The sequence below is a fragment of the Vidua macroura genome, chromosome 3 (genome assembly GCF_024509145.1).
Source record: "Vidua macroura isolate BioBank_ID:100142 chromosome 3, ASM2450914v1, whole genome shotgun sequence".
Classification (NCBI taxonomy): Eukaryota; Metazoa; Chordata; class Aves; order Passeriformes; family Viduidae; genus Vidua; species Vidua macroura.
This window is the reverse complement of record NC_071573.1, coordinates 79,524,322-79,551,846: the sequence shown is the minus strand read 5'-3', so window position 1 is coordinate 79,551,846 and position 27,525 is coordinate 79,524,322. Positions and strand designations below refer to the sequence as shown.

Here is a 27,525-nt window from a genome sequence, read left to right as displayed (position 1 = left end):
CCACTTCTTTCAAACTGAAAGGATAACCAAAAGAAAGAAATAGACTAGGATTTGGAAAAGCAGTGAACATGCATTTCTTTTTATTTGATTATAGAAGGTACTTGAAGTTGTTCTTATTACCTAACATTTTTCTTAAAAAACTGATTGTAATTTTGAAGAAAGTGTTGGTTGTAGCTGTATCTGAGTAATGCACTACTTGAATCAAAGGTAACACTTATCAGGAACTGTAAAGGCTGATAAAGATCAGCCTTTGAAATCTACAGCCTGATTTGTATTGGGTTTGTTGGCACTGTCCTCGATTTGAATGGGGGTTATCAGTTTTGCTGTGTGCAGGAGTTATTACTAAAACTATTTACAGAGCTTATTTGTGAGAACAGTAGTTAGCAAGTTACCATTAAAGAAACTTAATATGAACCTCAGTAATTGATATTTTTAGCAAACCTGTAAATATACAGACTAGGACAGCCAAGAAAATCTTAACTACTGATGTCTTTAATAAGTATTCTATTCTCTTTGATGAGTTGACAAGATTTAAAGCCCTCTGTCGTCCTGTACTTTGTTCTTGGACATGCTTTAACATATTTCCAATGTTTTCTGGGAAGATTGTGATGTTTTGGCGTAGCTTCTAACAGTAGCAGTATTGGCTGAGTACCTTGCTTAGCATTTTAATTCATGTGAGTCAAATATTTTCTGTCTTTGACTTTTGCATGGTTTGTGTTTTTCTGCACCATGACCAGAGCAAAGTTCTCCAGAACTGTTCCTTCCAGAAGGCCAGGACAGAAAAGTGCTTCAGTAGAGTACCAGTGAATGATTAATATGGGATGCACTGCTTACAGGAGTCCAGCTAGTTATTTAGCAAAGCGTGAACCAAGGGTCATATTTATCAGGTGAGGGGGAGAAGAGATCCCCAAAACAACTGCACCAAACCCAGTATAATTCTGGTTTCACTGATCCCTTGATAATTTAACAAACTGAAACTTGAGATACCAGCTTCCATATCAGGGAAAAGAGGATTTGGTCCTTGAGATAACAGCATTGATTCCAGAGCAAGGTATGCTGTGTCCTCTGTGTAGCCTTGGGGCAGGGTCAGGCAAGAGCAATTCCTCATCAGCTTTGTTCTGGATTGCTCCCACTCCTGTTCTCTTCTTTTGGGAGCAGCAGCTCTGTGCTGTACAGATGGATTGACAACTGGCTGCTCATTGTAGGGCAGCTTCCTGCTTGTCAGCCTGGTTATTTCCTCTCAGAACCACACGTGTGCAGCAGCCTCAGAGCCGAGGTTTCCCCGCTGGCAGCTGCAGCTCCCTCCGGCTGCGCTGCAGAGGCTTGGCCCAGTTACCACAAGGGAGGCTGGGATCAATCTGTGCTGCTACAGGTGAGCCTGTTCCAGGAGTGTGCAGTTGCTCTGGAAGTTGCATCCTCTCTTGGTTGTGGTAACTGTCCTGACCTTAAAATTAGAAAAGCAACGCAAAGGTTTCAGCACAATCCAGGTTGGCACATGGATGAGTAGTAGAAAACCACAGAGCTGGGTGCTGTAGGAGAGGGGAAAAGACAAGGGTTTAGTGTTGTCCTTTTGGGCAGTGGTGAGTCACTAGATCTAGATCAGCCAGAAATGGAACCTCATGTGTGCCAGGTACTAAAACAGGAGTATTGGAAACTATTGTGGTACACTCCTGAGTTACAGAAGTGTACCATAATACTCCTGAGTTCCTGATAAACTAATGTCAGCATTGTAGCACTGTGAGGGGTTAGCCATATTTCTCTGAATTTTTCTGAAACTGTCTTGTAATGAACTGACAGATACTAACCTAAAGTCTATAGCTTTTATGTTCCTTGAAGAGGAGATTAAATAAACTTGAAAATTGCTACATGTTCTGGAAATTGTGAAATGTCTCATAAGTGACTCCAAACTGGAGCTGAGTCTCAAAAATTGCAGGAATTGAGATCTATGGGTAAACGACAGATTCTTGAGCAAAGTTATATTTTTTGCTTAGCCTTCTTTCCTGTCTTGAAAAGTATTTTTCTTTGAAGGTATCTGTCATTGCTACAGCTTTATAACTTCCCTAAAGTTGCTTGTATATTTTACTAGCATATGAAAGTGTTTTAAAACAAACTTCTCTGACCTGAAAGGAATGATAAGTGGCTATTTTCATGTTAAGACAGCTGACTTCTTAGAGTGCATGAAACTGAAATGAAATGCTGTAAATTTCTGCAGCTGTACAGAGACTTTTGCCTCTGGCTTGAGTGGCTTTTCAGCTTCGCAAAGAAATGGTTCAGCTGATGACCTTGAATCCAAGAGGCTGGGAAGCTGCCCAGCAGAAATGGGCCTGGGAGTGCTGGTTGACAATGGCTGAACATGAGCCAGTTGTGCCCAGGTGGCCAAGAAGGCCAGTGGCATTGGCCTGGATCAGCAATGTGGCCAGCAGGAGCAGGGCAGTGATTGTGCCCCTGTACTCCGCACTTGTGAGGCTGCATCTTGAGTTTGTGTCCAGTCCTGGGCCCCTCACTTTAAAAAGGACTTTGAGGTGCTGGAGTGAGTCGAGAGAAGGACAACAAAGCTGGTGAAGGGTCCTGTGAGGAGCAGCTGAGAGAGCTGGGGTGAAAAGGAGGCTCAGGAGGGACCTTCTCACTCTCTACAACTGTCTGAAAGAAAGTTGTAGCTAGGTGGAGGTCAGCCTCTTCTCCCAGGGAATTTGCAACAGGACAAGAGAAAATGACCTCAAGTTGCACCAAAGGAGGTTTAGGTTGGATATTTGGAAAAATTTCTTCCTGGAAAGAAGCAGCATTGGAACAGGTCGCCCAGGGGAGTTGTGGGCTCACCATCCCTGGAGAGATTTAAAAGACATGTAGATGTGGCAGTAAAGAACACAGTTTAATGGTGACCTTGGCAGTGCTGGTTAATCATTGGACTCAAGTGATCTTTAAGGGCTTTTCCAACCTTAATGATTCCATGAATTTCCTGCAACATAGTGTACTTTGTTAGAAATTAGACTTTTGCTTTACAGATGCTGAGTTTCAAGCCAGAAATAAATTTCAAACATAAAACTCTGAGATGAGAGAAGCAATTATTTTTAGTACATATGAAAGATCTACAGTAAATCTTCCTCTTCGTTTCAAGAGGGCTGAGGGAAAAATTATACTTTCCTATTTTCTACATGGCAAATCATCACTAGTTTCTTCTCCTGACCTCCATAAAACAGAGTATTTCTCTCTCATATGTAAATAGAACTAGCAAAAAAATTGCATAAAAGGATAATCAGATAATCACTCATTGCAGTAGATACTGCTTAAGTGTTACAGAAGGAACACCAGGATTGAAGTAGCTGGGGGGGAGGGTTTGTTGGTTTTTTTAAATAGTATGCTTCTTATTTTCCTACTTTTTTTTTTTTGTATTTTTTCTTTGTACCATCAAGTTACCATTAAACTCACAAACAGTAAACATTTGCTTAAAATACCTACTGTCTGAATTACCTGAAATAATGTTTTATCTAGCCCTCGGAATTGCTCAAGATTAGACACTGATCAAAGTTACTGCCTTCAATTTTTTTTCATCAGAATCAAGCTTTGAAATGTGATGGAGGAGGCATTTCTAATAAAGCCCCTGACATATGCATAGTGTATAAGCTTCATTTGGAATGCGGCAGATTGATTAATCTCGTTGATTGGTTAGAGGTATGTGATGATGCAAACAGTACCTTCACCTGCTTTCAGCATTCTGATTTATCTTCTTGCTGCATGTCTGCTTTTCTTTAGTGCCCCTTTTGACAGTTTAAATCATTGCATACCTTGGTCCACAAGACCACAAGAACCCACAGTAACTCCAATAAGTCTTTATTTATTTCCAGCCCTGTTAGTCTGTGATGAAACTATTTTGCTTTTGCTTCTATTTTGTGCTTGGCATAGATCAGATTTTGTGCTTAACAAAATTGCCTTTCTTTTTTCATCTTTAAGTATTCTGTGACACTTTTATGGAAACAGGCAGGTGGAACTCTTGGAGAGAATGCTTGTGCCAGGGAAAAGCCTGGGTCCTTCTAGCTTGATAACCTGTCTCACACTGTAGCCAGAAGCAGGGAGAATATAGCAAGAGAACATAAATTAATATGATAAAGTCTCCCTGGCTAACAATCACATTTTAGTTCTAAGGTTTCCTAAACTTGAGTGCTTCCTCTGTATTTCATAAACCTACCTGGATGTCATTACCAGTATATTTTAGCAACCCCAGCATCCTCTGCAAGAAACTCTGTAGCTTAACCACCTGCAGTTTAGAGGATACTCCTTTTACTTCTTCCAAGTGTGTTTTATTTGCTGCTGCCGTGGTTGTGTATTGTATATTCCTACCCAGACTCTTGCTGTCCCTCAGTTTTAAAGATTTATTCACAGCCAACTTATCTCAATCACTTCCCCTGAATATTTAAGCAGTCTCACTTTGAGCATATTTTTTCAGTTCTGTAGTTTCTCTGAGAATGGGTCAGGACCCAGAACCATTTGAGATTTAAAATGCAGGCACACAAGTTCAGAGAGTGATGTCTTGCTTTCTGTATTCCTGCCATGGTAATATGTAACCTTGCTTGCTCTTTGATTCCTGCTGAACTGACACACTCTTAAGAGTTCTCCTTCCAAGATCTTATTCCACTTGAGTGATAGCCTTCAGCTCAGGGGTCACTATTTTATATGCAGATCTGTCTGTCCATGAGCTAGAATAAATCTGCTGCTTTTCCCTTTCTAGGCTTTCTCAACTGTGGTGATGGCAGCTGAGCAACCAAATGCAGATGCAGCTTCCTCAGACCAGGTGGATGATGTTATCCAGTATCCTTTCCCATTTTTCTCAAGCTTGACATGGAAAAGCTTACAGGATTTATGAACCATGGGCTTTAAAATACAGGTTCATGTACACTGATTAACTAATTTCAGAAAAATTACTTTAAACAGCCTTAATATATTGAAAATGTCTATGAAGATCCGTTGAAATAGTTGGGCTGGGAATGGTGAGGTAAGAGAGCAGCTTTTGTCTGCAGGAGGCGTTTGGGTCTGAAACAGAACCAAAAGTTCATAAAACAAATTGAAACTGTTTGGGTATATCATCAGAGATTTGGTATAGCTGTTGGATAGGGGTAGAGCATTACTGGGGAACAGATGGGAGGAGGGCTGTGACCTAGAGAGCACATGGAAAAATAGAAGCAGTAGTTCATTATGTTCCAGTACCTTGGGGTTGAGAACTTTGCACAGGACGCCCATTCTGCTTCTTTCTTTGTCCTGATCCTGAACTGAGGTCTAAAAAATATTTAGTAGATGAGCATTAGAACCAAAATTCATGGCTACAGCAGTAGTGCTGCCACAGAGAAGAAATAATAGTTGTACAAAAATAGGCTTAACTAAAGGAAGGATAATTATATGCTCTAATACTATACCTGGCTTTCCTGGCCCTTCATTTTTTTACAAGCTCCACTGTTAATTGTCACTCGCAATAAATTTAATTCTCTAACTTGGGAATATAAACCTGTATGTCAGGGAGGCAGCAACAAAGGCAGAGTGAATGAGAAGGTGGTGCCATGAAACCTCAGAAAAAATCTCTATAATTATGCATACATTATTTTGTCAAGGGACATAGAAGTATAAATTCTTCTGAGACACTACAAAATTGGTATGTTTGTAGGCTTTAAGCTTCTCTTAGCATTGGGAAAAGGAACTCTTCCTTTGCTGTCACGTCATGCACGTGGCAGAACTACTGATCAGTTTGAAGATTTGTGTTTCTGTAGGCAGCTTGTGCTCTACCCTTATTTCCAACAGTTTTATTGTGCAACACATTGTGTAATCTGTGCTTATCCTGACTTAGAAATCTTGCCCTCCTAGAAGAGAACAGTGTGTCTGTCACTGTGTCGTCAAAAGTGTACTTAGTTTCTTTCCTTCACTGACATGTCCAGCGCTCGCTTTATTCGAGCTGTTTCTGAACTGGAGCTCCTGGGCTTCATAAAGCCCAGCAAGCAGAAAACTGATCACGTGGCAAGGCTGACATGGGGAGGCTGTTAATGTGCCACCAAGGTGCTAATAAACCTTCCCAGCAGAGCAAGGGCTGTGTTCCACCACACTACTTCTCGCTAACTTTGCACACTGAGTCAAAGTCAGCAGTGCCTGAATGTTGTGAGATACATTTTGAGTGCCTGGGCAAGCTTGAATAGAGTTGTTTTTTAATGCTCATCTTCCCTGTGTAATGTACTGCTGTATTAATGCTCATGTTCCAAATACTTTATTGTTGTGCCAGTTCCAGTCTTCTTTGATGTGTGATACTTAAACAGTCCACTGATACAACTCAGGCTAGCAAGTCAAAAGGACAGCACACAGCCACAAAAGTGATGAAGCAGTATTATTATCATCCTTATAAGCTGATAGGATTTGAGTCATTATTATAAAATGCCTCCTAGATCCTTGAACTAGATTTAAAAATAAATAAAACAAATATGCTAAAGAAGACAATGAACTTCTTTGTTCAGCCTCTGCTGTGTGTTCTTCCAAACTGGTCCTAACTACCTCAAAACTCCTCGAGGAAGAGAAGGGGAGACAATAATTGTGAAGATGCCAAGCTTTGCCCTTTGGCAAGAGCAAAAGTGAACTGTTTGAATTCCTTTTTCTAGTTGAAGTTGATGGGTACTAGCTGACTTCCGTTAGGAAAACTTGTGTGTGAGCAGACTGCGAACATGGCAGTTGTACACTCAGGTGGAAGGTAGGAAAATCCCCACCTAAAGCAAATGTTGTAAGCTCCCTCTTTGCCAATGAAAGCAGGCAAAGGAACCAGCTGTGTGAAAAGGAACGTAGGCTGAGTGTGTACCAGCACTGCTCATCTGATGATCTTCAAAAAGCCTTCTCAGACCAACCTTTTCCCTTGACTCTGTGTAAGGAGCAAATGTGTTTATACTGGTGTCTGCCCTGTTCATCAACCATGGGAAAAGCCTTAGAGGAACCAAAGGGAAAAGGTTGCATTGCCCTGCAGAGCAGTGCTTTGATAAACCCTCCATAATCACTTCCATAAACCAGATCCGTACTGGGGAGGGGAAGTCCTGTTACAAGAACCAGTAACTTAGCCAGCTGTTTCCCCAGGAATGTATATGAGATGTCAGGCTTGTTTTAAATACACAACTCCTACCCTGAGTGTATTTTCCAGCTGCAGGAATTGCAGAGTCACAACACATCCTGCTGTGTCTAAGTGGTTCTAAATGCTGCCAGCCAGTTCAGAAGCAGGAGGAGGAGGAGCTTATCAGACTCTACTGGCAGAACATACAACTTGGGAAACAATGACATTTAGGATTGCAGTGGAGCACTTGCCAGTTTCAAGACACAGGTAAAAAAATCCCTGTTCTTCCCTGGTGAGCAGGCTCAGGGACATGTTCAGTAGCACATACAGACAGCTGTCCAGCAGTTGAGAGGGAAGAGAGACATTTCAGCAGAGGGGAAGGCTGAACACCCCTATCCTGAACCTCACCCCATTTATCTCACAAATACACTTGACAAATGAAAGGGAGCAGCACCAAATGTCTCCATGATGTGCGAGAGGACAGGAAGCCAAGTGCTTTGCTGTGTAGCTGTCTCCTGCCACCCCCCTCCACTAACCTCACCCCAGGTAACTTTCATACCCCCAGAAGGTAAAACATTCAGAAATAAAGAGAAACCAGCCTCAACAGTGTGTGGCCTTTAATCCCCAAATGTGCAGGCAACATGACATTAAAACAGTAAAATTAATAGTTAATGGCTGTTTCTTCCCTTTAACTAATAACAAATTCGTATGGTTAAAAGTCACATTTGCTGTGCTACATACGGTTTCTCAGATCAAATCTTTAATTCTGTACTTGGTGCTTCATTTTCTTCAGCAAGGAGGGTAAGAAGGTTGAACAGTTAAAAACACAAACTAAACTGGTCGTAGATTTAATTTAGTTCACCTTTCTTCAGAAGCTGGACTTTGCAATCAGTCCTACTTTCCTGGAAAGAGCTTAACATCACTGAATCTGGAACCAGTATCAGTAACAGCTGAGACCCCCCTCACATACCTTAGCTGAAACGGAGATTTCAACTAGAAATTTGAAAATTAGTTTCTAAAAGTATCTATATAGTAATACCATATTTTGCAGATATTCCAGTAAATCTTCACTGCTGCAATGTTCACTTAAAGAAAACAGGACAAAAAAACCCCAAATTACTAATGCCTGTAGTAGTTCTGAAATTCTAGTGTAAAGCCTCACCTCTGAACTAACTGTATCATATTCTTAGGTAGCCACTTCTTTCAACAGAACTACTGCTACGAATCAGATCCTCAATGCAAGTTAACACTCATTAAAATACTTTTCCAACCCTTTTTCTCTACTGTTACAGATGCTGTTCTTTGACACCTCTTTCCACTACTGCACTACTGCTTTCAAACACAAACTTTGTAATTTTTTTTGTCTTGAACCCTACAACAGCAATAAACTATAAGAACAGCCCAGGTGCCTGTAAAAGCCATTTCATCACTGAGAATGACTTCAAATACAAAAGTCACAAGCACTGGTTAACAAGAGCATAAACTTTTAATACTTTACTGGCCTTTTTTTTTTATCCCCACTGTGGAGTCAGAAAGCTTAAATCCTTCCCAGTTCCTAAAGCTTTCACAAAACAGAGTTTTTTAAGCAGAATCTGTGACTGCTCATGCTGTTCCAAGAGTACACAGGCAAATCTCAAACATCAGCACACAAGATTGCTTGAATCTCCTGCCTTTGCAAACTTGAAAATTTCTGAATCATCTTATGGTTATATGCTCTCACATCTAGGCAGCAAAATCAACACACAGGATGTACATGCTGCTTTTCAAGTACACAGGAACTGAGATCTGCTTGGAAAGAAAGAAGTACATCACTACCTTAAAAACAGGTTAACCAAGATCTTTGGTTTCACTCTGTTAAGTTCCAATTAAATGTTCTCAGCTTGCTTGGCTTTTGGGCAAGACTGCAGTTACATACAAATGGCAAAAATATTCTACACGTGGCCACCACAAAGTGTAGTGCCAAGAGCTGCGTAGTTACTGAACTGTACCTATTTCTCCTTGACTCAAAAGCCTTTGAAAAGGTTCTGCAAAGCAGGTTGGTTTTCAAGCACCAGCCAGGTCCTCATAGTACCCCAATTTCCCTAGTTTTTTCAACAGCCATCAAGCTGCCAGTCATTTTCCTACTGAAGAGTATCTCTTGTTAGAACAAGTTTTCATGTGTGATTCATCACACTAGATACTGGCACTAAGATTAGGAAAAGGAGTCAGTTTGAAGTCCAAGACAGAACAAGCAGCAGGTTAAAAAATTAAAAATTTCAAAGAATGCAACCTCATTTCCAAAACAGGCACAAATTAAGCATACCACAGCTGTGAGACATCAGCACCCACAGTGCCATGCTTTTCATCTGCTACAAGACTGCTTATTATGCATCAATTTGGAGCAGTACAGGAGTGGCTGGGTGCTAGCATGACATCACTTCTTATTTATAAATCTTAATAGTCCAAAAGAAAAGATAAGAACGCAGGAAATACATGAGATGTATGAGGATGCCAGAATTTGCATGGTAGTCCACCTAGAAGCACTGATTTTCCTAGCTTGGGCAACTTAATAAAAGGAGGTCAAAAAGTGAGGAGCAGGAAGGAGAGGGACTGAGGACTTCAAGGCAGGCAACAGAAATTACAGCCCTTGATAGTTTTATCTTCACTGACACAAGGGCAGGGGTGTCTAGCAGAGATTTCTAATTTCTGGGATTCTGAAAATAGAGTAGAAATAATCCAAATACTTAGGCAAGACAGATTTCAGGGAAGTGAGCAGAAAATACTCAATACTGTGGCAATGTGTCCAATTCTAAACCTTCAATCTTACTCCTAAGTGAAAGAGTTCACCAAGCAGCAGAGCTCATGACAAGACTTCTCTGATACCACAAGTAAGCATGAACCAATTACCAAGTTCATCTACCAGCTTCAACTCAAACTCCTCTGTTAATCTGAGATGGGACATAGATCTATCACAGAGCAGACTTCCATTTAACCAGAAGCTGACAGTAAGTTAGAGAAGAGAGCAGTTTATCATTAAATGATTATTTTGAAACTGCTTTCTTGTCCCCAGAGCAGGTAACTGAAGGCCTTTGGTAGCAGTACTTCCACCCCACAACACACAGATCTAGACTTGCCATGTAGGAAATTTGCAGTGATTCAGAGACCCAGTACTGCCCAGACAGCAGCAGCCAGCACCAACACAGTAGTCTGTCAACAGCTGAATGCATCCAACAAGGCTCTCAACCCTTAACAGGCATTACACACCTTCAGCTCTTGCAATAGCTACACTGTTCCAGCTTGCAGTACATGCACCTGCTCTATCTCATGAACAGATTTCCTTTAATATGTCACTGAAATCTGAAGGAAGGCAAGTGCAGCTGCTGTTTGAGTCAGCTGCAGCAAGTTACATCACCGGTTTTGTGTCCATTCTGTACCAAATATGCTTCCTCAACACGAAACAATACAGCCGATCTAAGGAAGATTTCTCTGTCTTGGAAGAATTACCTGAGATTTTAATCCACCTCCTTCTCCTGATCTAGAACTGACCCACCCACTATTGCTAGTAAATAAAGTTTTCATTTAAACACTCAGATTTAAGTTTATTCATACACAGCAAAAGTTCCACCTGCATATTAAAAACAAACAGATTAGAAGTAAATGTTTTATTCTTCCAACTAAATTCCAGTACTACAAGGGCAGTAAAACAATGATACACTGAAAAATTGCAGCAATAAACATTTGTTAAAGACTGATAGAATAAATAAAAACTACAAAAATGAGAAATCATATAAACCCATTCTTAACCCCCAAAAAAGTCATGGAATACAGAAATGCCCTCCTTCACTATTTCACAGGCAGTACTGTGGGCTATTTGCTTAAAATTGTCCTGGGATTACATTCTAACTTAACTGTGATTACAGCTCTGTTGTAGTGCACAGTTATGAAAACCACACTAACTTCAGTCAGAAGTGTCATTCTACATTTTTATTTACACAACCAGTGAAGGGCAACTTCTAGAACACCAGCTTTAATCCTTTACTTTTTCAAACTTATTAACATAAGAAGCCAAATCGTAATGATACAGCAAATGAGGCCACTGGTATTATTACAGGTAGCAAAGGTCCACATCCAGGTGGTACTGACATCAGGGAGCACTCCAAAACCAGTTGCTGCATAAGAGTGGTTGCCACTGACAAAAGCTTGAAATAACCTGTGTTCACAGGGGGGAAAAATATGGCATTGCTGCAAGTCTTTACTGGGATAGCTTGCAACAATAAAACAGGGTGTATAGGGCAGCCCACATATGCAGAAAGTGTGATTCATGAAACATCTGGAAAGAGAAGAAAAAAGAAAAGTTAATGACAGCAGTGAGACATATTAGCTCTGTGCAAACCGTCTATGGTATTATCAAAACTGGTTTCAAAACTAAAACCCCAGCATGCTATGGGAAACCAGTTCTAGATGTTTTAAACACAAGCTGCATTTTCTCTCACACCTCCTTTTCAACCTCAATATTCCATATTCTCAATTTCGGGTATTTTACCTTGGGGCCTAGCAGCTTAACAGCAAACAACGGCCATTTGAATTATTGAACACTTGGTAATTCAATGCTGCTACAGGGACCAGAAGAAAGAGATACTCACAACTGGCAGGCTGTTCTCCATACCGTCGCATGATCTGATCATGCGTGAACTTCACAAATGCGTCATATTGTTCTGCAAGGAGGAAACGTTGCAAGTATCAGTATTAAGTTTAAATCTAGCAGAAGAATACTCAGGGCTCATTTTTATACACAGAATCCATACAAGTTAAACACAGCCCAAACTAGCAGTAGTTTTAAATAACTTAATACAGTTCATAGCTGCCATTTCTTTTTTATCCTCCAGAACAATTCAGCCAATGTCCCCTTAATTAAAAGGCTCTCCCCTACAAACTTCTGTAAATGAGAAAGATGGCAGTAAACTCAAAGACAATTATGCTGCACATAACAAAGACCTCAATATACCTCACACATGCTAAGTATTACACATAATATTTTGAAGAAATGAAGTGTGCCCATTTTACAGATCCATAATGGGGGCAGAGCAGTTAAGGGAAAACATGACATAAAGGTCAGTGCTTGGGTTGGAAACATAATTTTTCTGCTCCTACCACTACCAGATATAAGAAAATTAATTTAATGAAATGGAAACACAAAAGTACAGGAAAGGGATTTGCTACAGAGTTAGAAATTCTATTTGCTGACTGCCAGAAAATCAAAAGCAAACAAGAAACTAAAAGGATTAAATGCTAAGTGACTAACTTTTGAGTAATTCTAATCACAAAAGTAGCTACTATGGGAGACATATAGTTGACTGTAGACTGCATGAAAATGGTTACTGTGTCATCTGAAATGAAATTTTGATATGAAACATACTTGGCTTTGAACTAAGCACTGTTATTTCTCAGAAAAGTCATTCCTTCTATACACATACATACATACAAATACATTCACAATGTTTTATTCAGTTTTAATACTGCACTCATCAGCAGGATATCACCTTTCAGAATTAGGAAATTGAACAAGGAGAGTAATATCTACCAGATGCCGCTCCTCTCCATTCCCCTTCCTCCCTTGTGGAAAAATACATGTGCAGCAATGTGGGGTGTTCTGAGAAAAGGGCAAGGTCAAAGAAGGCAATCTTCAACCAAAAATGCAGTTAGATTTGTAGTGGTTCCTAGTCCCACAGGTTTGCCCCAATAAAGTCCCCATCCTCTTGCAGGGATGAGCTTCACCTTTGAAGTAAACAGGGTATCAGTAATCAGCAAGCAGTGCAGCAGCAGCCCAAAGTACGGAGCGGACCCAAAGATCTGAGGACATTCATCCCTGACCAAGGGGGCCTGTGGTCACAGTGGCCAGCTCCCCTCTGCCCACAAGCAGGACCCGTTTCACTGCAGTTCTCACCAGCGGCTTTTCAGCAGCCATGCGAGGACTTCAGTCAAACAACAAAATAACACAAAGAGCAGACTGAAGGATCTAGTGCACTGAAACCATTTCAAAAAGTAACACCAACTAGAACTTTTCCTAAAAGCATGCATTAAAGGCCAGAATCGATCTTGCAAATGTTCTTCTATAAAGATGGAAGTCAGCATACACAGCTGCTTTGTAACATCATCTTAGTTAGAACTATGGCTTTGCAAATTTTTTAAAAATCCAGTTACTAAAAAGCCCCATTCTTGTGACATTCAGATTCAGAAGTTAAGCAATCCAAAGGTAGGAGCAGCCTACTGTTAACTACTTGAGAATTTAACTGAACACTGCACTAATACTTACGTCAATGTATCATATACATCCTAACTATTTTAAGTCAGGTGGCTAGATGACATGACCACAAATACAATTACAATACTATAAAAAGCTAGTTTTCAGAGTTTCTTTAAAACTTTTCAAGGTAGTGTTTTGTTAAGGCTCTTGCAAAACCAAGTTTGCGCTAACACAGCAGTTTCAGGTAACAGAGGCAGGAAGAGAAATCAGGGCATTACAATGGTCTGAGTTTTCCATTTACCAAACATTTATTCTGCATGAAAAGCAACTCTGCTTGCAAAGAACATGGAAGAAGGAAAGAATAGGCAGTATCTGGCTAACCACCTACATGACAATTCTGATTCAGAAAATACCCAAGATACAAACATTCAGTTAAGTCACTTGAAAGAAGCTATTCAACTGAGATTTATTACGGAATTTCCAGTTACCTTTCCTTTGACTTCACTTTTGTAACAAGGAGTATCACCTTACTGCACAAAGTTTAGAAAAGGATAAAACCATTCTGTCAGCAGACAACCATAACTTGCCTTCCATGTAGGGAATTTCTAAATTCTTTTGTCAGTCTTTAAATTCCCGTGTAAGGTTGAAAATGTATTACCGGCTTAATATATGTGATGCAGTAACATGATGTTCCTAATTGCTCTTTTGGTGAGCACTATGGTAAGAACAAATAAACCTAAATCATCTCACTAAACCACAACTCCCAGACAGAATTCAATCCCCCTCCCTTTCCCAAAAACAAACCAAACAATGCTCCCTTTGGGACTGAGAGAGCACATGTAAGGAACCTGACAGAGGGGCTTCCTGTTTGTAAAGAACTACAAGCTTGTACTCCAAAAGTGTCTGAACAAAAGGAAATCTATCTGGTCTTCAAATAGTTAGGAACCCTGCTAAATGAAATGCATTTCAGAAAATACAAGAAATGATCCAATTCCTAACACACATTAATGAGAAAAGGTTCTACAGAGTCCTAATTCATCGGGCTGAAGCAGGTTAAAAAGAACAACCCTGAAATGGAACACCAGGCTCAAAGCAGCAGAAGTATTCAGCATGTTAGTTACAGTTTTAAACAGATGTGGATTTAAGAGGGACATGGAACTATAGCAATTTCTTAAACAAAAGTGGCAGATCAGCAAGTGCAGAACATCAACAGAATCTCGGGTGCAGAGACAATAAATACTATCACAAGCAACCCACAAGCCTGGTGACTTTCTGCAGGTGCATGCCTGTAAAAGGTTTTATTCCCACCTGAAGAAACCTGCCAACTTTAATTCTGATGTGTTTTCAGGTGGGAAGCAGAACAGCTGTAGGTATTCAAAAACACGTCTGCAGAACAGTATGCTCAGATTTTCATTATCATCACACTAAATATTAAATTAGACTCCAAATCATACTGTGAAAGCACCTACCTCTGAATACACAAGAATTTTAAGTGCTCAAATGCTAGCAAGAGGCTTAGAAGACCTCAAAAACTGAAGAAAGGTCCTATTTACAATGCTATTAGCACGATCTTTATGGAAAGATAAGCTGGTATCAGGTGCCAAGAATTTCAGCTGAATTGTAAAATACTGTAATTCAACATGGAACATCAGAAAAACAGCTGAACAGACTCTCAAGCAGATACCAAACACTACTGGGCAGCAGTGTAATGGTAAGTACTGGGAAGAGAAAGGGAAATCTTAGGTACTGTCATCTTGCCAAATTCCAGAAAAAGGAAGTCAGTTCCCAAGCAGGAAAAAAAAATGAAACAAAAAAACAGTCCTTCAAAAACAGCTCTAAAGGCAGTCTTTCTGAAGAAGAAGGAAAAAAAAAAAAAAAAAAAAAGGGAAACTGTCAATTCAGACACAATAGCAAGAGAAAGTTCTAACTGAAATAAAACCACTGTCTGCACTGAGTAGTAATAACTAAGAGTCATACTTTGCATCCAAAACAGCACAGAAGGAAAAAACCTATCAAAGGGAGTAAACATATTTTTTTTCTGTCATGTATGCAACCCCATTCCTTCATCAGATTAGGTCAGAAAAAAACATACACCGTAACAAAAATAAGAGAAGTTTTAAGCTTTCAAACTCACTCTGACATGTATTATTCTGAACTGTAAGATACCTGCAAGTTTTGTGGTCAAAATTTCTTCATACTCTTCACGGATTTTCTCTTCACGTTCTTTCAGCAAACGTTCACAGATCATTCCAACTTGTCTGAGAGTAAACAGGGGCTGTTCTTTTTTCAATGGTGATGATGCTGCAGATGAAGTACCTAAGAGTAAATATTTGGGCATACCAATTTACAATTACAAGTAGATGAGAACCAATTTTTTATTATCAGGTTTCTTCACACTTTTTTCATTAAAGGAACTTTACAAAACATTTGAAGATGATTTTCTCTGCTATTTGATCCTACTAATTATTACTGAAGCAGAACTGGATGCTCAAAAAAGAAGACATCTGCAATGGACAATGCACACAATCATCAAAACCCCCAGAATGTTACACGAACACTCTGAACAACATTTACATGGCAGTCACCACATACAAATTTAAGCTTCTATTTTATATAAAATTTATAGTACAGTATATTGGTGCCTATACAGCTGCTCTGCAACAGCCTATTACAGTATCAATGACAGAGCAGGCAGGATGGTCTCCTGAAAACAGTGCCAGGGTTTTGTCCAACCAATTTTTAAAATGAAACGCTACTATCTTCCAAACCAATCCCATTATTGACAAAAAGCCAGCAGTAACTAGTGGGAATGTGTCATAACACAACAGGCAACAGGGAGAACTATTTACTCAAATGGAATCTGACAGAACAACAGAATATAGCAGAATTACAAACCAATTTATGGCCAAAAAACAACAGTAACTGGTGAGAAGGTGCCATAAACCACCAAGTAACTATAAAAAGTTGTTTACACAAGTAGAGTCTAAGAAAACATAGGAAAATTACACAGAATTATCTGAGTACCTGGCAAAGCTGGTCCAGTGAGGAGAAATGCATGTGGCTGTGCATCAGTAGAACAACAAGGATCTGTCTGCTGGAAGCTATTTTCTAAATGTCTTCTCTTCTGCATGCGTTTGTACTCCTGTTTTATGTTGTACAGAATTTGTTCTAAAAAGAGAAAAAAAACCAACAAAAACAAAAAACCCTAAAATAATTATCTTTGCATTTCACCACTTCACTTCATTTCCACTCAAATGTCAAATGCTGTAGATAAATAGCAGATGATAAAGGATAGACACTCTTAAAATGTGACCTGCAAAACCAATGTCTTACCTAAGACATAAAACCATTAAACTAATTAAAAGAAAGGTAACCCAGGCTGTTTTCACCAGGAAAACACTAGCAAAAATGTTCTTATTTAAGGTCAAATATTGGCACCAGAGTACTGCTAACAAAAAAAACCACAGCATCCTAAAATTTAGGAATGATACACTGTGCATGGATAAAAATTTGGCTATAAAACTTACACTGGTATTGATTATCCTTGCTTCATATATTTAATCTTTAATTTAATCTTTCATTCCCACACAGCATTTATCAAAGAGTTAAGAGTAACAAGACACTCAAGAACAAAACATCCACATGAACTGCCATTCATCTCTGTGGGCTGAATGTCCTACAGGCAGCACAGTGAAGAGGAAAACACTATTTAGACAACATGCATTAAGCACCTACTGCTTAAAATATCAAAGAGTTGGAAACTGCCAGGAAAAATACAAAAGCCTTCCACAACATTTTTGACAGTCTCAAATTTATCCAAATAAAATACAGTAGATGGATCAACAGTCTTTTTTAAAGGAGTATGACAATATGTAGCACAGCTTTTGACTGCAATGAATGAAGTACAGCAAATTATTTTAATAATCTCATCTCCACTGTAGAATCATAAGGGAAAAACTAATCCCCGCAACAGGAACTACCAATCCTGTGTGCCTTCTCTCTGAAATTCCACATAACAAATGGCTCTCAGGTGCATCAATGGCCTAACTGCATATCCCCTGGGAATGTAAAATATTCAAGAAAAAAAGGAATTTTCTATTTTTTATATTCTTCCCAGAAGAAATTTGCAAAGATTCTCATCCTTTATGAGAACTCTTACTTTTAAATGCTCAAATGCTTTAAGAAAAAATTACCTGCACAACTGGCTTCCAATGACACTTCTACACTTTTTAGCAAGGACAACTTTCCAAAACTCAGGTACATATAAATTCACATGATCATGTCAGAGTTACAAAGGACTCCACTCAGACCCTTCCTATTTCTGTCTCATTTTGTCAATACAATACCATGAAAACTTAAACCAAATTTCATGTTTGTAATCCATATGCTACTGAGGTTCCATATCTGAACATTTCTAATAAGGAACCATGTGATGCAGGAAACTTCAGCTACCACCTTCTTCAGTCAGTGGCTGAAGCCTCTGCTAGACCAAGTGGAAGCAAACACTTAACAATTCTCAGTTCAGATGTTTAAATACTGACATGGTTCAATTCCATGAGTCAGTCTAGAGATTTCCAATTTATAAAAAGAGAGAAAACTGTTTTGAGTCAACAGAAGTGTCAGCAAAGGAGCTTCCTGGATTTTGTCCATTGATTAAGGACTTCATACCTTTTCAGTCCCAAGCTTGCAGCTGTAAAATTTTCAACTCTCTAACAGGAAGTCAGTAATATGGTTCAAAGAAGCAGCAAATACAGAAGACAGTAATAAAACTATCTACCTGCTGTGCTTTTTTATTACTAAGAAAAGAAACCACAAGAAAGTGGTGTGGGGGGATGGAGGATTCATACTTTCTGTAGGACAAGATACAAACACTCCTGTACAGTACCGAAGTACATAAATCATATTAAACCAAGATGCAGTCAGGCTTCCAAAATTAAACAGAATCCCATGCAGAGCTGATCATGTACATACACACATCACTCAGAGAGTGGCCTAACCATATTTATACTCAGTGGCATTATGGTGGCAGAACAATACTTCTCCTCAAAATCAATTGCTGCTCTGGCTCCAGTGATACTGTGTAATTCTGAAAGGGAAGCAAATTAGCTCATGTGATCATCTGTCCTAAAGCATGTTTACACTATGAGAAACATGACTGCACATATTCACATTGCATTTGTATTAACTGAAGAACATAATAGACCATGACCATCCTTCACTATGACTACTTTGTCCTGGCCATACTTTCTGAACTCCATGTGAACTGCAAAAAAAACCCAGCCAAATTTCAGGTGTAACAACTTGAATAAAAATCGTTTCTACAGTTTTCCTTTCTTTTATCTTTTTGCAGAAACATTCTCAAACCACATTAACCACCAAAATCATTATGCCATGTCTCCTTCAGTCCTAACAAAACCTAGAAATTAAACAAGGAATTAAACAAAGAATAATTTAGAGAAAATGTTAAAATACCAGCCAGGATAGAAGGAACAAAAGCAAGGAGGGATGTGTGGGGGAAACAGGGAGAGGAGGTAGAGAAATCAGGTGTGGACTTTGGGAAAACAGCAACAACTAGGATAGAAAATCAGGATTTGCGCACTAAAGATACATGATTCTAAATTATACTGAATTGTGGACAAGAAGTCTCAATTATATTACAGCAATTGCATCTACTTCTAATTTGGCAACATTTTTTAAATTGCCACCTTCACATCTTGCTGTGAAAATCAAAGATCTCAAGAAACACTACTGACAGATCTGGGATCTGATAAAATCACTTTAACAGTTAGCATTACTATGACTTCAGCTGAAGGTATAGAACCAAGCAAAGTTTAAGAGAAAGGACAATTTAAACATGACACTGACTCCACTGCAAACTGCAGTGAGAAGAAAAAAAGCCCGAAATGTTAAGCATTGACTGAACACTTGCTAAGCATGCCCATAACCTGGTTTGGTAAATGGTATTCCTCCATTCAGACTAACTTAGAAAGATTTAAGGCACAAATGCTCAGCACAGAGAACTGGACTGCAAGGCATATTCAGTACCTTGCTGATAGCAGGCAAGGAGACTGACTCATCTCACACTTCCCTATTTCCACCACTAATAAAATGGAGATTAACAGTCAAGAAATGCAAGTTTAACATAGCACCAGACTTTCACTGACATTTCACATGAACAATGAGACCAGGAATGTTTCAAATAAAGCAAGTACATTTTTATATCAGCAAAGACTAAGTAGACATTCTTATTAACCTACAGTAGCATAACATCTTAAAACTACTTCACTGTGAAGTGAAATGTAAACCTGCAAATATTTATGACTCATTTTAAATGAAAATCTGAAGGCCAAATTAAAATAATCTAATACAGAAAGAAAAATTGCTTAAATGCACCAAGTTACTTCTCTCATTTACTGTTCTGTTTCGTAATTCCACACAAATATATTAACAATATTTTGTTCCACACAAATACATTAACATACTTTTATAGTATCTTAGCACTTGCAGGAAGCCATGAAATATTAAGGTAGTGCAAACCAGACAACTTCTGAACACCACCTATACAGCAGACATCTAACTGTGAAGACTTTTAAAACTTTGACCCAGTTAAACAAAGCTTAGAATCAGTAGATCCAACCTACTTTTGCTTCCAGAAAACCTTCCTGCTTTTACAAGTTCAGTTTTTTAACTTCTCTGGCTTCCAATTAGTTCTGACTGTTCTCTCTGCAGTGTACAACTGACTTAAAATGTGCACTGAAGTGGTGTCAAACACAGCACAGTTTTTTTATGTGCCTCAGTGTGGAGGCCCAAACTGTCCTTTAAAACAATGACATGCATTTTAATTATTTTATATATAAAAACTTAGAATATGAAAGTACACTCATTAAAGAAAATCTACTGTCACCTTCTCCAAGACTATAAAATTTAAGTGAGAACCTGTGTCACGTATATCACAACTTATTAGATATTTTAAATAAAAGCTTTTATCCACCTTGAACATACACTGAAGTTCAAATCAGATACTGTACAACAGACAATTATATGATCTGAGATTACAAAAGGAATATATTTAATATGATGAAACACACATCACTGTGGTCTATCCTCAGTTTCTTTGCAATTTCAGTCTACCCCCTGTGCTCAGTGTTTCTTACTGGTTAGAGATGCCTCTGAAGGCGCAGAGCTATTTAACAGGAAACACCAGGCAAAGGTGCTGAAAGTGAAAATCAGACTTGCGAATTTGGTGTAGCAGCAAGAAAAAGCCACACCAAAATGATTTAGTACTTCATAAATAGCATTTCAAATTCAACATGACTATGAATCTCTACCAATTACACAATAATCTGTTTTATGCCTCTCTTCTCCTTTAGGTTCACCAGAACCACCAAAGGCATCAGGGATTCAAATATATCCAAATGTAATGGAATACATGGATACTCTTTTATTATCCAGAGCTGTGTACTGAGAGCATAAAGTTAAGTACACAGGTTCTTTAAATTCTGCATTAAGATCTTTCAGGACTTGAGATGCCATTTGAAGAACGAAGATTTCTGAATGAAGAGAGGATGAAATATGAACAGGACAAATTAGACTTCAAGTTTGACATCTGAAATATGATTGTCACACTAATGAATTACAAAGACAAATATTCATTTCCAAGGAGTGATGCAGTCTTCCTACTTTCTTTAATTCATGATAGGAAGTTAATATTTTTCAAAATTCTGCCATCTAATTACTTCACCCTGACCTGAAATTACTGAGAAATTATGTACAAAGGAAACAGCAGTTCAACTTAAAGAGTTAAAAAGGCAAACAATTATTTTCTCCATTTAAATAACTGCTTATCAACTATGAAGGTGCTGATTGTTTCACCTGAAGGACTTTCTTCTTTGGGCTTGATTTTTAAACTATCAATCTCTCATCACAGTTCCTGACTTCCCTCATTTAGCTAAAGGAAAATTCAGCAAAACACACAGGAAGGTGACTCAATGCGCTGAAATCAGAGCAGCAGTCTTCCAGGCCTGAAATGGAACCTTTAGCTCAGGTTTCAGTTGGCAATGTCACCATTCAATGTATGCATTCAAACTTGAACCATGCCTGAGATTTCTTCTAAGTAATCAATCAAATGCTATCCTGATGTCAGTGGCATACATCTTTAGGGATTTCAGCTTCTGTTAAAGCAGAACTGCTGCACTGTCCTAGTTCAAATTAACACATTTCTATCAGGTCTTCAACCTTATTCAACACCTAGTTGATGTTACCACATTCCTACTTTTGGTCTCCCCACCAACTACTAATATGCACTGTTAATTTTAAGATGCCAGTTTCCCATAAAGGCAGCACTGCAGCAAAGCAATGGATAAAGGTATTCCTCAGGGTTTTTTCCTACTTAACCAGGGAACCCTGGCAGAGACAGAAATTAAAACAACCCAAATATTCCTCTTACTCTCTTGCTTTGGTCTCAGATGTCAACCACTCCACTTATGCTTCTCAATTAGGCATGTTAAGAGGTCAGTAACAGAATGTATACTTTTGGAAACCATGCTCCCCCTCATAGGAGCATGCTCTGAGCCAGAGAGAAAACACTGATAACAGGTACATGCTGACACCTCATAGCCACTGGCTATAGCTACAGAATGAACAGAAGCATCTTGCCACAGACTGGGGCACACAGCAGGCCACCTCAGGAGATCAAGTTACTCCAGGTTTCAGGCTGACAAAAGTTCTGATTCTCCCACAAGCTGGATGTTCACATATGCATTAGCTCATTCTGCAAATGTATTATTTCAGGAAGTCCCAGTTCTCCTGATCAAGGGACTGAGGAATGAAAAATAAATCAAGCAATGCAAAATGTATTAGACACAGCAATTAGATCTTTCCCTTCACACAAAAAATTGTCATACTGCATTTATCAGACTTGCCATTGAAACAAAAAAAAAAAAAAAGCTTCAACATTTTATGACATCTACAACCAAGGGTATTTAACATTTATAGTCACCACAGGCATCTATACAGAAATTTCTCATATAAATTAAATTATGAAGTCCAGATGCAGCCATTACGTGCCTTGTTTTAAGTGATGGGAATGTTTTGGTTTCTAAAATCCTAATGATTTCTGCAATACTGGAGCGCAATGAGAAACTTGGCATTTCACCGAGACAATTTAGCAATAAATACACACGTGGATAAGTTAACAAAACAGAAATTAAGCACAAAGAGATGCAGAACTATTAATATGTCACATTCCAAAGCCACTGGATCTGTTCATTTAAAAGCCAAACCTAGGCTTGGCCATTGCCTGACCAAGTTTCAGACAGAAGTAGTTCAGTTTGCTCAAGAGCGCAACTCAAAGGTCATCGGAGGACAGCCCACAGGGAAGACTAACAGCTCTTCCTATTCAAAAAGGTCAAAGACATTTTCTAGCATTAACTTTGAAAAACTGTGTCAACTACATCAATCTCTTTCCAGACTTTTCTGTGAAAGAAAAAGGACATACTAAAGGCAAATTTATCTACCTTCTGTTTGTGGAGTCCCCCATGAGAGGCCTGTTCTCAACAGCTCTGCCCACTCGGGTTTTTAGTTTGCAACATTAGTTAGTTGCTGGGGAAGTGTTGAAGCAGATGAATGTTTCAGATGGAGGAAAAACTGCACGTGCTAAAGTCGGTGGAATTTTAAATTACTTCATCCTTTTTGACTGCATAGAGGTCTTTCAAGTTAACCTCTGGTTTTGGATGAAGTGTGGAAAAAAACCTTGTGATCTCAATCTGTCTTCAGTGTTTCTATGTACCAGGAATTAGGAGATTTAAATCCCGAAGATCAACATTATTTCTCCCTTCTGTTACCCCAATTTCTTTCAAATGTATTTCCCACTGTAGCTTCTATCTCAGAAATGTCCAGACATGCAGGCTTTCAACAAGTAACCTGCCTCTGAATTTAAAAAAATTTAAGTGTAGTTTTTTCTTTTTTTCTCCCCACTCCCAAACAATCTTTCATCTGGGTAAAACTGCAACCAATGGTTCCAAAACATCCAACAGGGAACAGAGAAATAATACTGCCAATGTTTTCTCCTTTCACCCTCGAATTCTTTTAACAGCTTTGAAACTGAAAAACATCCTCTGGACTTCAGAGGAAACCCAACAAGTGAATGCATAACACATAGGCAGCATCCAGACCCAGGTGCAGTTAATCTGATTACACAAAACAGTCTCATTTAGAGCTAGAACTCACGTGAAACTAAAGCTTATCTGTAGTATTCAAGCAGTAGAAAAATATTTAAGAGGAGCCACTCTTTCAAAACTAAACCAGTTTTACACCAGGCAGGTATGTTCTGCACTGCTTATAGTGAACATAGTTTTAAAAACATCATTCTACATGCAAATAATGCTATTCAAAAATTAGCAAACATACTCATGAGTATGCTCAAGCCAGTAAGCACAATTCCACAAAAAGTACAGACTGTAAAGGCACAATTACAGTTTGGCTGCCAAATTCACCGAGAAACTGAAAGTGACCTAACAGCTGTTCAAATAACCACAAAATATTAAAACACTCTAGTGAGAGATAAATTTCATCTTGAATAAGCCTATCCTCTCTCAAACAGACATTGGTCATTTGTCTATGACCACTCTAGACAGACAACTGCTTTCTCATCTGACTACCACACTGTGTTCTCAGTTCTCCATACACCCCTCAATCGATCTGTAACATTCTACTTCCAGGTAATTCATTTTTGAAATGAGGAACGATGTGGTAAGAAGTCCTGGTGTGATATGGTCTCCACTGTGTGAAGTTAAACACTACCAGATCAGAGTATCAGATACAAGAAAAATGTTTAAGCATGAACTTAAAGTCTAAGCATCAGGTCCTTTATATCCGGGGCTCTCCTTTCATATGAACGTTCATTTTCATTACACAAAATTCAGACAGATGCTTTTTAAGTGCTGGAAATCTAAGGATTACAGTAACAGGCTGAGAAAAGCCCAAGTCAAGTCAACTGAATTCTGGCTATTGTTAATAAATTTCCCAACACAAAAACTAGCACAAAATGGTGACTTGGTAACACATTTTAAATCGGACTGTAATTCTTTTCACACATACAGCAAGATTTATCTGACCCTAACGCAGACAGCTGCATCAGAAATGGTCATGTGAACTCATTTTAGAGTCAATGGAAAGCAATATATATTTCTGCAGCATTCTAGACCTCAACCTAAGTCAGAGCTCTAGAATAAACCATCTGATTCTTCCAAGTGGCTACCAGGAAAAATGCAAACTATTAGTTCAGAAGTACATTTACAAAATTAGATGAATCACACACAACCTTGCAACAGGCCTCTTTAAAATTATGAACTCTCTTTTGCTCAGTGAGAGTTGAAATTAAATATATACAATGTGATAATATCCCCAAATTCAACTGAAATTTAAAGCTAAGCAAGCTGATTAACAGATGCATTTATACCAGCACGGTATAAAGATTTTTTTTTTTTTTTCTCTAACGGAAACCACAGAGGGAGCTTTTAAGCAAAACCCATGTAAACGTGCACAACTTATAAATGCTTCACGTTTTGCTTAGGAGTATTCAAGTGCTGTACAAGGCATTTTGATTTACTGTCATTCACTCTTCATTATATTAAACACATTTTTTATACATAAAATACGTCCTTGTCTGTACACAAATCACCTTTTCACATGGATTACCACCTGGACCTCTGATTTTCTCAGGAGATAAAGAGGCCTGTATTTGCTCAATTTCAGTAACATTTCAGGTTTTAAGCCCTTCAGAATGGTTAGAGTAGAAGCCTAGGTATTACCTCAAATACTGCTGTAGGTTGTCTCTTCTGAAAATTTTATTGATTTGCCTCCTTTCAACAATACATATTTACTGGCCAGACAATATTTGTATTCAATATTCATAACATAAGCTCTCCAAACCCCAAAGAAACCAAAAGAAATCACTGCAAAGAATACTTAGCCTCTAAAATAATTAAATTAGGTCTGATTTTAAATATCTATTTCAAAGTACATGCAATGCCTCGCTGTACCAGGGAGTGCCATCCATCACAACTCTCATCCCAGACCGCTGACTCATTCAAGATCCTTTCCTAGAGGTTCAAAAAAATATCAAGGCACTGATGCCAAGTTTTACTCTGTATGCCTTCTATATTTCCTCCATAGCAATTTTTTATTATTTGATTAAAAGCCCTAAAAAAATGTTTTGTACGGTACCGTTTTCCGAACTAAGAATATTGAAACAAGGCACTGTCCTATGTGTAAATGGCAATTTGAACATTCAAACTTAGTGCTTGGTAACCCGGAGCCAACTTGTGTTATAAAAGGGAATACCAAACACAACAGCGGAAGGAATTCTGCTGCAACAACTGCAGAGGGTTTTTTTTTTTTTCCCCTGCACACAAAGGACACGGGTACATCCATACCTCGGCGCTACAGCCGCTCATGGCCGCGAGCTGCACCGTCCCTGAGTGCATTGCTGGAAGCTGCCCACTGGACTAAGCATGGCACGGGCCAATCAATCCTTCGTGCCCAACCAAGATTCGTTCCTTTCTTCTCTCCCTACTCGCTGCTAAAAAGAACTCGGTTGATTTTTAATTGACAACCATTACACAAGCAGACCTCGAGCTTTTAGGGCCGCCGGTTGACTCATCCCTCGCACCTTAAGAATGTAAAAGGGTTTCGCTCTTGCCCCGCGTCTCCCAAACGAGAGCAGGAGACCGCCCGATTCCATTTTATCTGCCCTAAAGGCAACTCTCACCCTTGCAACAACCGCTTTTAACGCTCGGTTTTCCTACGGAACTTTTAAGGATAGCACAGAATGGGTTACCCGGGACGATAGCCCGCATTAAGGAGCTGGGAAGTGGGATTACCCCTTTGTTTTATTCGCTTTTGCCTTTTCCCACTGGCGTTTTGCGGGTGATGGATGACAGGCCGGCCTCCCCGCCCTGCCCCCCTCGCCCTCCCCCGATGTCTGAGCAGCAACGGGAGGAGGTGCCGCCGCCTCGACCCACCGATAATGGCTGCGAGGAAGGGATCGACTGGGGCCCCGCCGACTCCCGACCCACCTCGGTCACACCCCTGTCCCCTGCCGCCCCCAGCGTTTCCGCAGCTCGACTCGCCCCTGCGGCTCTCCTTGCCACATCTAAGCACCCGTGGTACAAGGAGAAAAAAAAAAAAAAAAAAAAAAAAAGCCGGCCTCCTCCTTTCCTAGGATCGAGCTTCCCCCCAACAGCACCCCCATCCCCCACGCCGCTCGGGTCCCTTTCTCCAGCCTCATCTCACCCCCCGCCCTCACCGACCCCTTTCCTATGGCCACCCGCCCGCATCGGCTCAAGCCGGCCCCCCTTCTTCCTCCCCCCGTCCCTCCTCCTCCTCCCCCTCCTCTCCTGCTGCAAACGGCCATTTCTATTGTGTCTCTCGGTGCCAAGCCGAGCAGGGATCGCCCCGGCCGCTGCCAGCCGCACAGCCCGGCAGAAAATGGCTGGAGGGGGACGCCAGACCCACCCAACCCCCCCCTCTTCCTCCTCCCCGCTTCCCGGCCGCCTTCCCGGCCCCCTCCCCGCCGAACTGCCCCGGGGAGGGCTGCCGGGCGCAAGGAGTGCCGCGTCCCTCACCTGTGGTGAGCCGGGACGACACCTCTCCGAAGGGCGAGGGCTCCATGCGCAGGTATTTCTGCGGGGAGGAGGCAGCGGCGGCGAAGGAGGAGGAGGCGGCTGAGGCCGGGGCTGACAATGGCGCACATCGCCTTCGCTTCGGGGACGCCGGGCTCAGCAGCGGGTCGAAATCCAGAGTCCTTTTCAAAGTGGCGCCGCAAGCCATGGCGCGGAGCGGCCGAGGGGGCTCGGAGCGAGGGGCAGCGGTGGAGACAGCAGCAGCCGGCCCTGCCCAGAGGCGTCTTCCCCGCTGTCTGGAGTGGGCTGGGGGGGAGGGAAGGGAAAGGAGGGGGCGGCTGCGTCAGGGCCGCCTCCGCCGCCTCCCCGCCGGCCTCTCTCTAGGGAGCGGCCCCGGCAGCGGCAGCAGCAACCCCGGTTCAGTCCGGCTGGATCTCCGCTCTCCTCGCCCGCTCCGCCCTGCCCGGCCGGGACAAATTCCGCCCGCGGCCGGCGGCGGGACACGAGCAGTGCCGAGGGACGCGGTGCCGGTCCCAGGTGCGCGGTGCGGGGCGGCCGATGCGGCGCGATGGCGATGGCAGGGCCCAGGCGGCGGCGATGGCGGCGGCGATGGCGCT

The 27,525-nt window shown here is 40.5% G+C and overlaps 2 protein-coding genes across 6 annotated transcripts in view; one reads left to right on the top strand and one right to left on the bottom strand.

Annotated features, from left to right (window-relative positions):
• Positions 1 to 6,472, top strand: part of ORC3 (origin recognition complex subunit 3) — a 34,933-nt gene extending 28,461 nt beyond the window's left edge. For all 4 annotated transcript variants that reach the window (XM_053973952.1, XM_053973953.1, XM_053973956.1 and 1 more), the window contains 3 exons: positions 3,553 to 3,669; positions 4,724 to 4,803; positions 5,919 to 6,472. In XM_053973952.1, the coding sequence (XP_053829927.1) occupies positions 3,553 to 3,669; positions 4,724 to 4,803; positions 5,919 to 6,024 (303 nt within the window). In that variant the 3' untranslated portion in view covers positions 6,025 to 6,472. The remainder of the gene's footprint in view (positions 1 to 3,552; positions 3,670 to 4,723; positions 4,804 to 5,918) is intronic.
• A 1,193-nt stretch (positions 6,473 to 7,665) lies between these two features.
• Positions 7,666 to 27,520, bottom strand: AKIRIN2 (akirin 2). Of its 2 annotated transcripts, none has more exons than XM_053973958.1 (5): positions 26,912 to 27,520; positions 16,311 to 16,454; positions 15,453 to 15,587; positions 11,686 to 11,757; positions 7,666 to 11,372 (listed from the first exon to the last, which is right to left on the bottom strand). In XM_053973958.1, the coding sequence occupies exons 1-5, from the start codon at positions 27,114 to 27,116 to the stop codon at positions 11,362 to 11,364; spliced, it is 567 nt and encodes a 188-aa protein (XP_053829933.1). In that variant the 5' UTR covers positions 27,117 to 27,520; the 3' UTR covers positions 7,666 to 11,361. The 2 variants fall into 2 exon arrangements, with proteins under 2 accessions (XP_053829933.1, XP_053829932.1); XM_053973957.1 differs by having other exon boundaries at positions 15,453 to 15,602; positions 26,912 to 27,517.
• Positions 27,521 to 27,525: the final 5 nt, after the last annotated feature.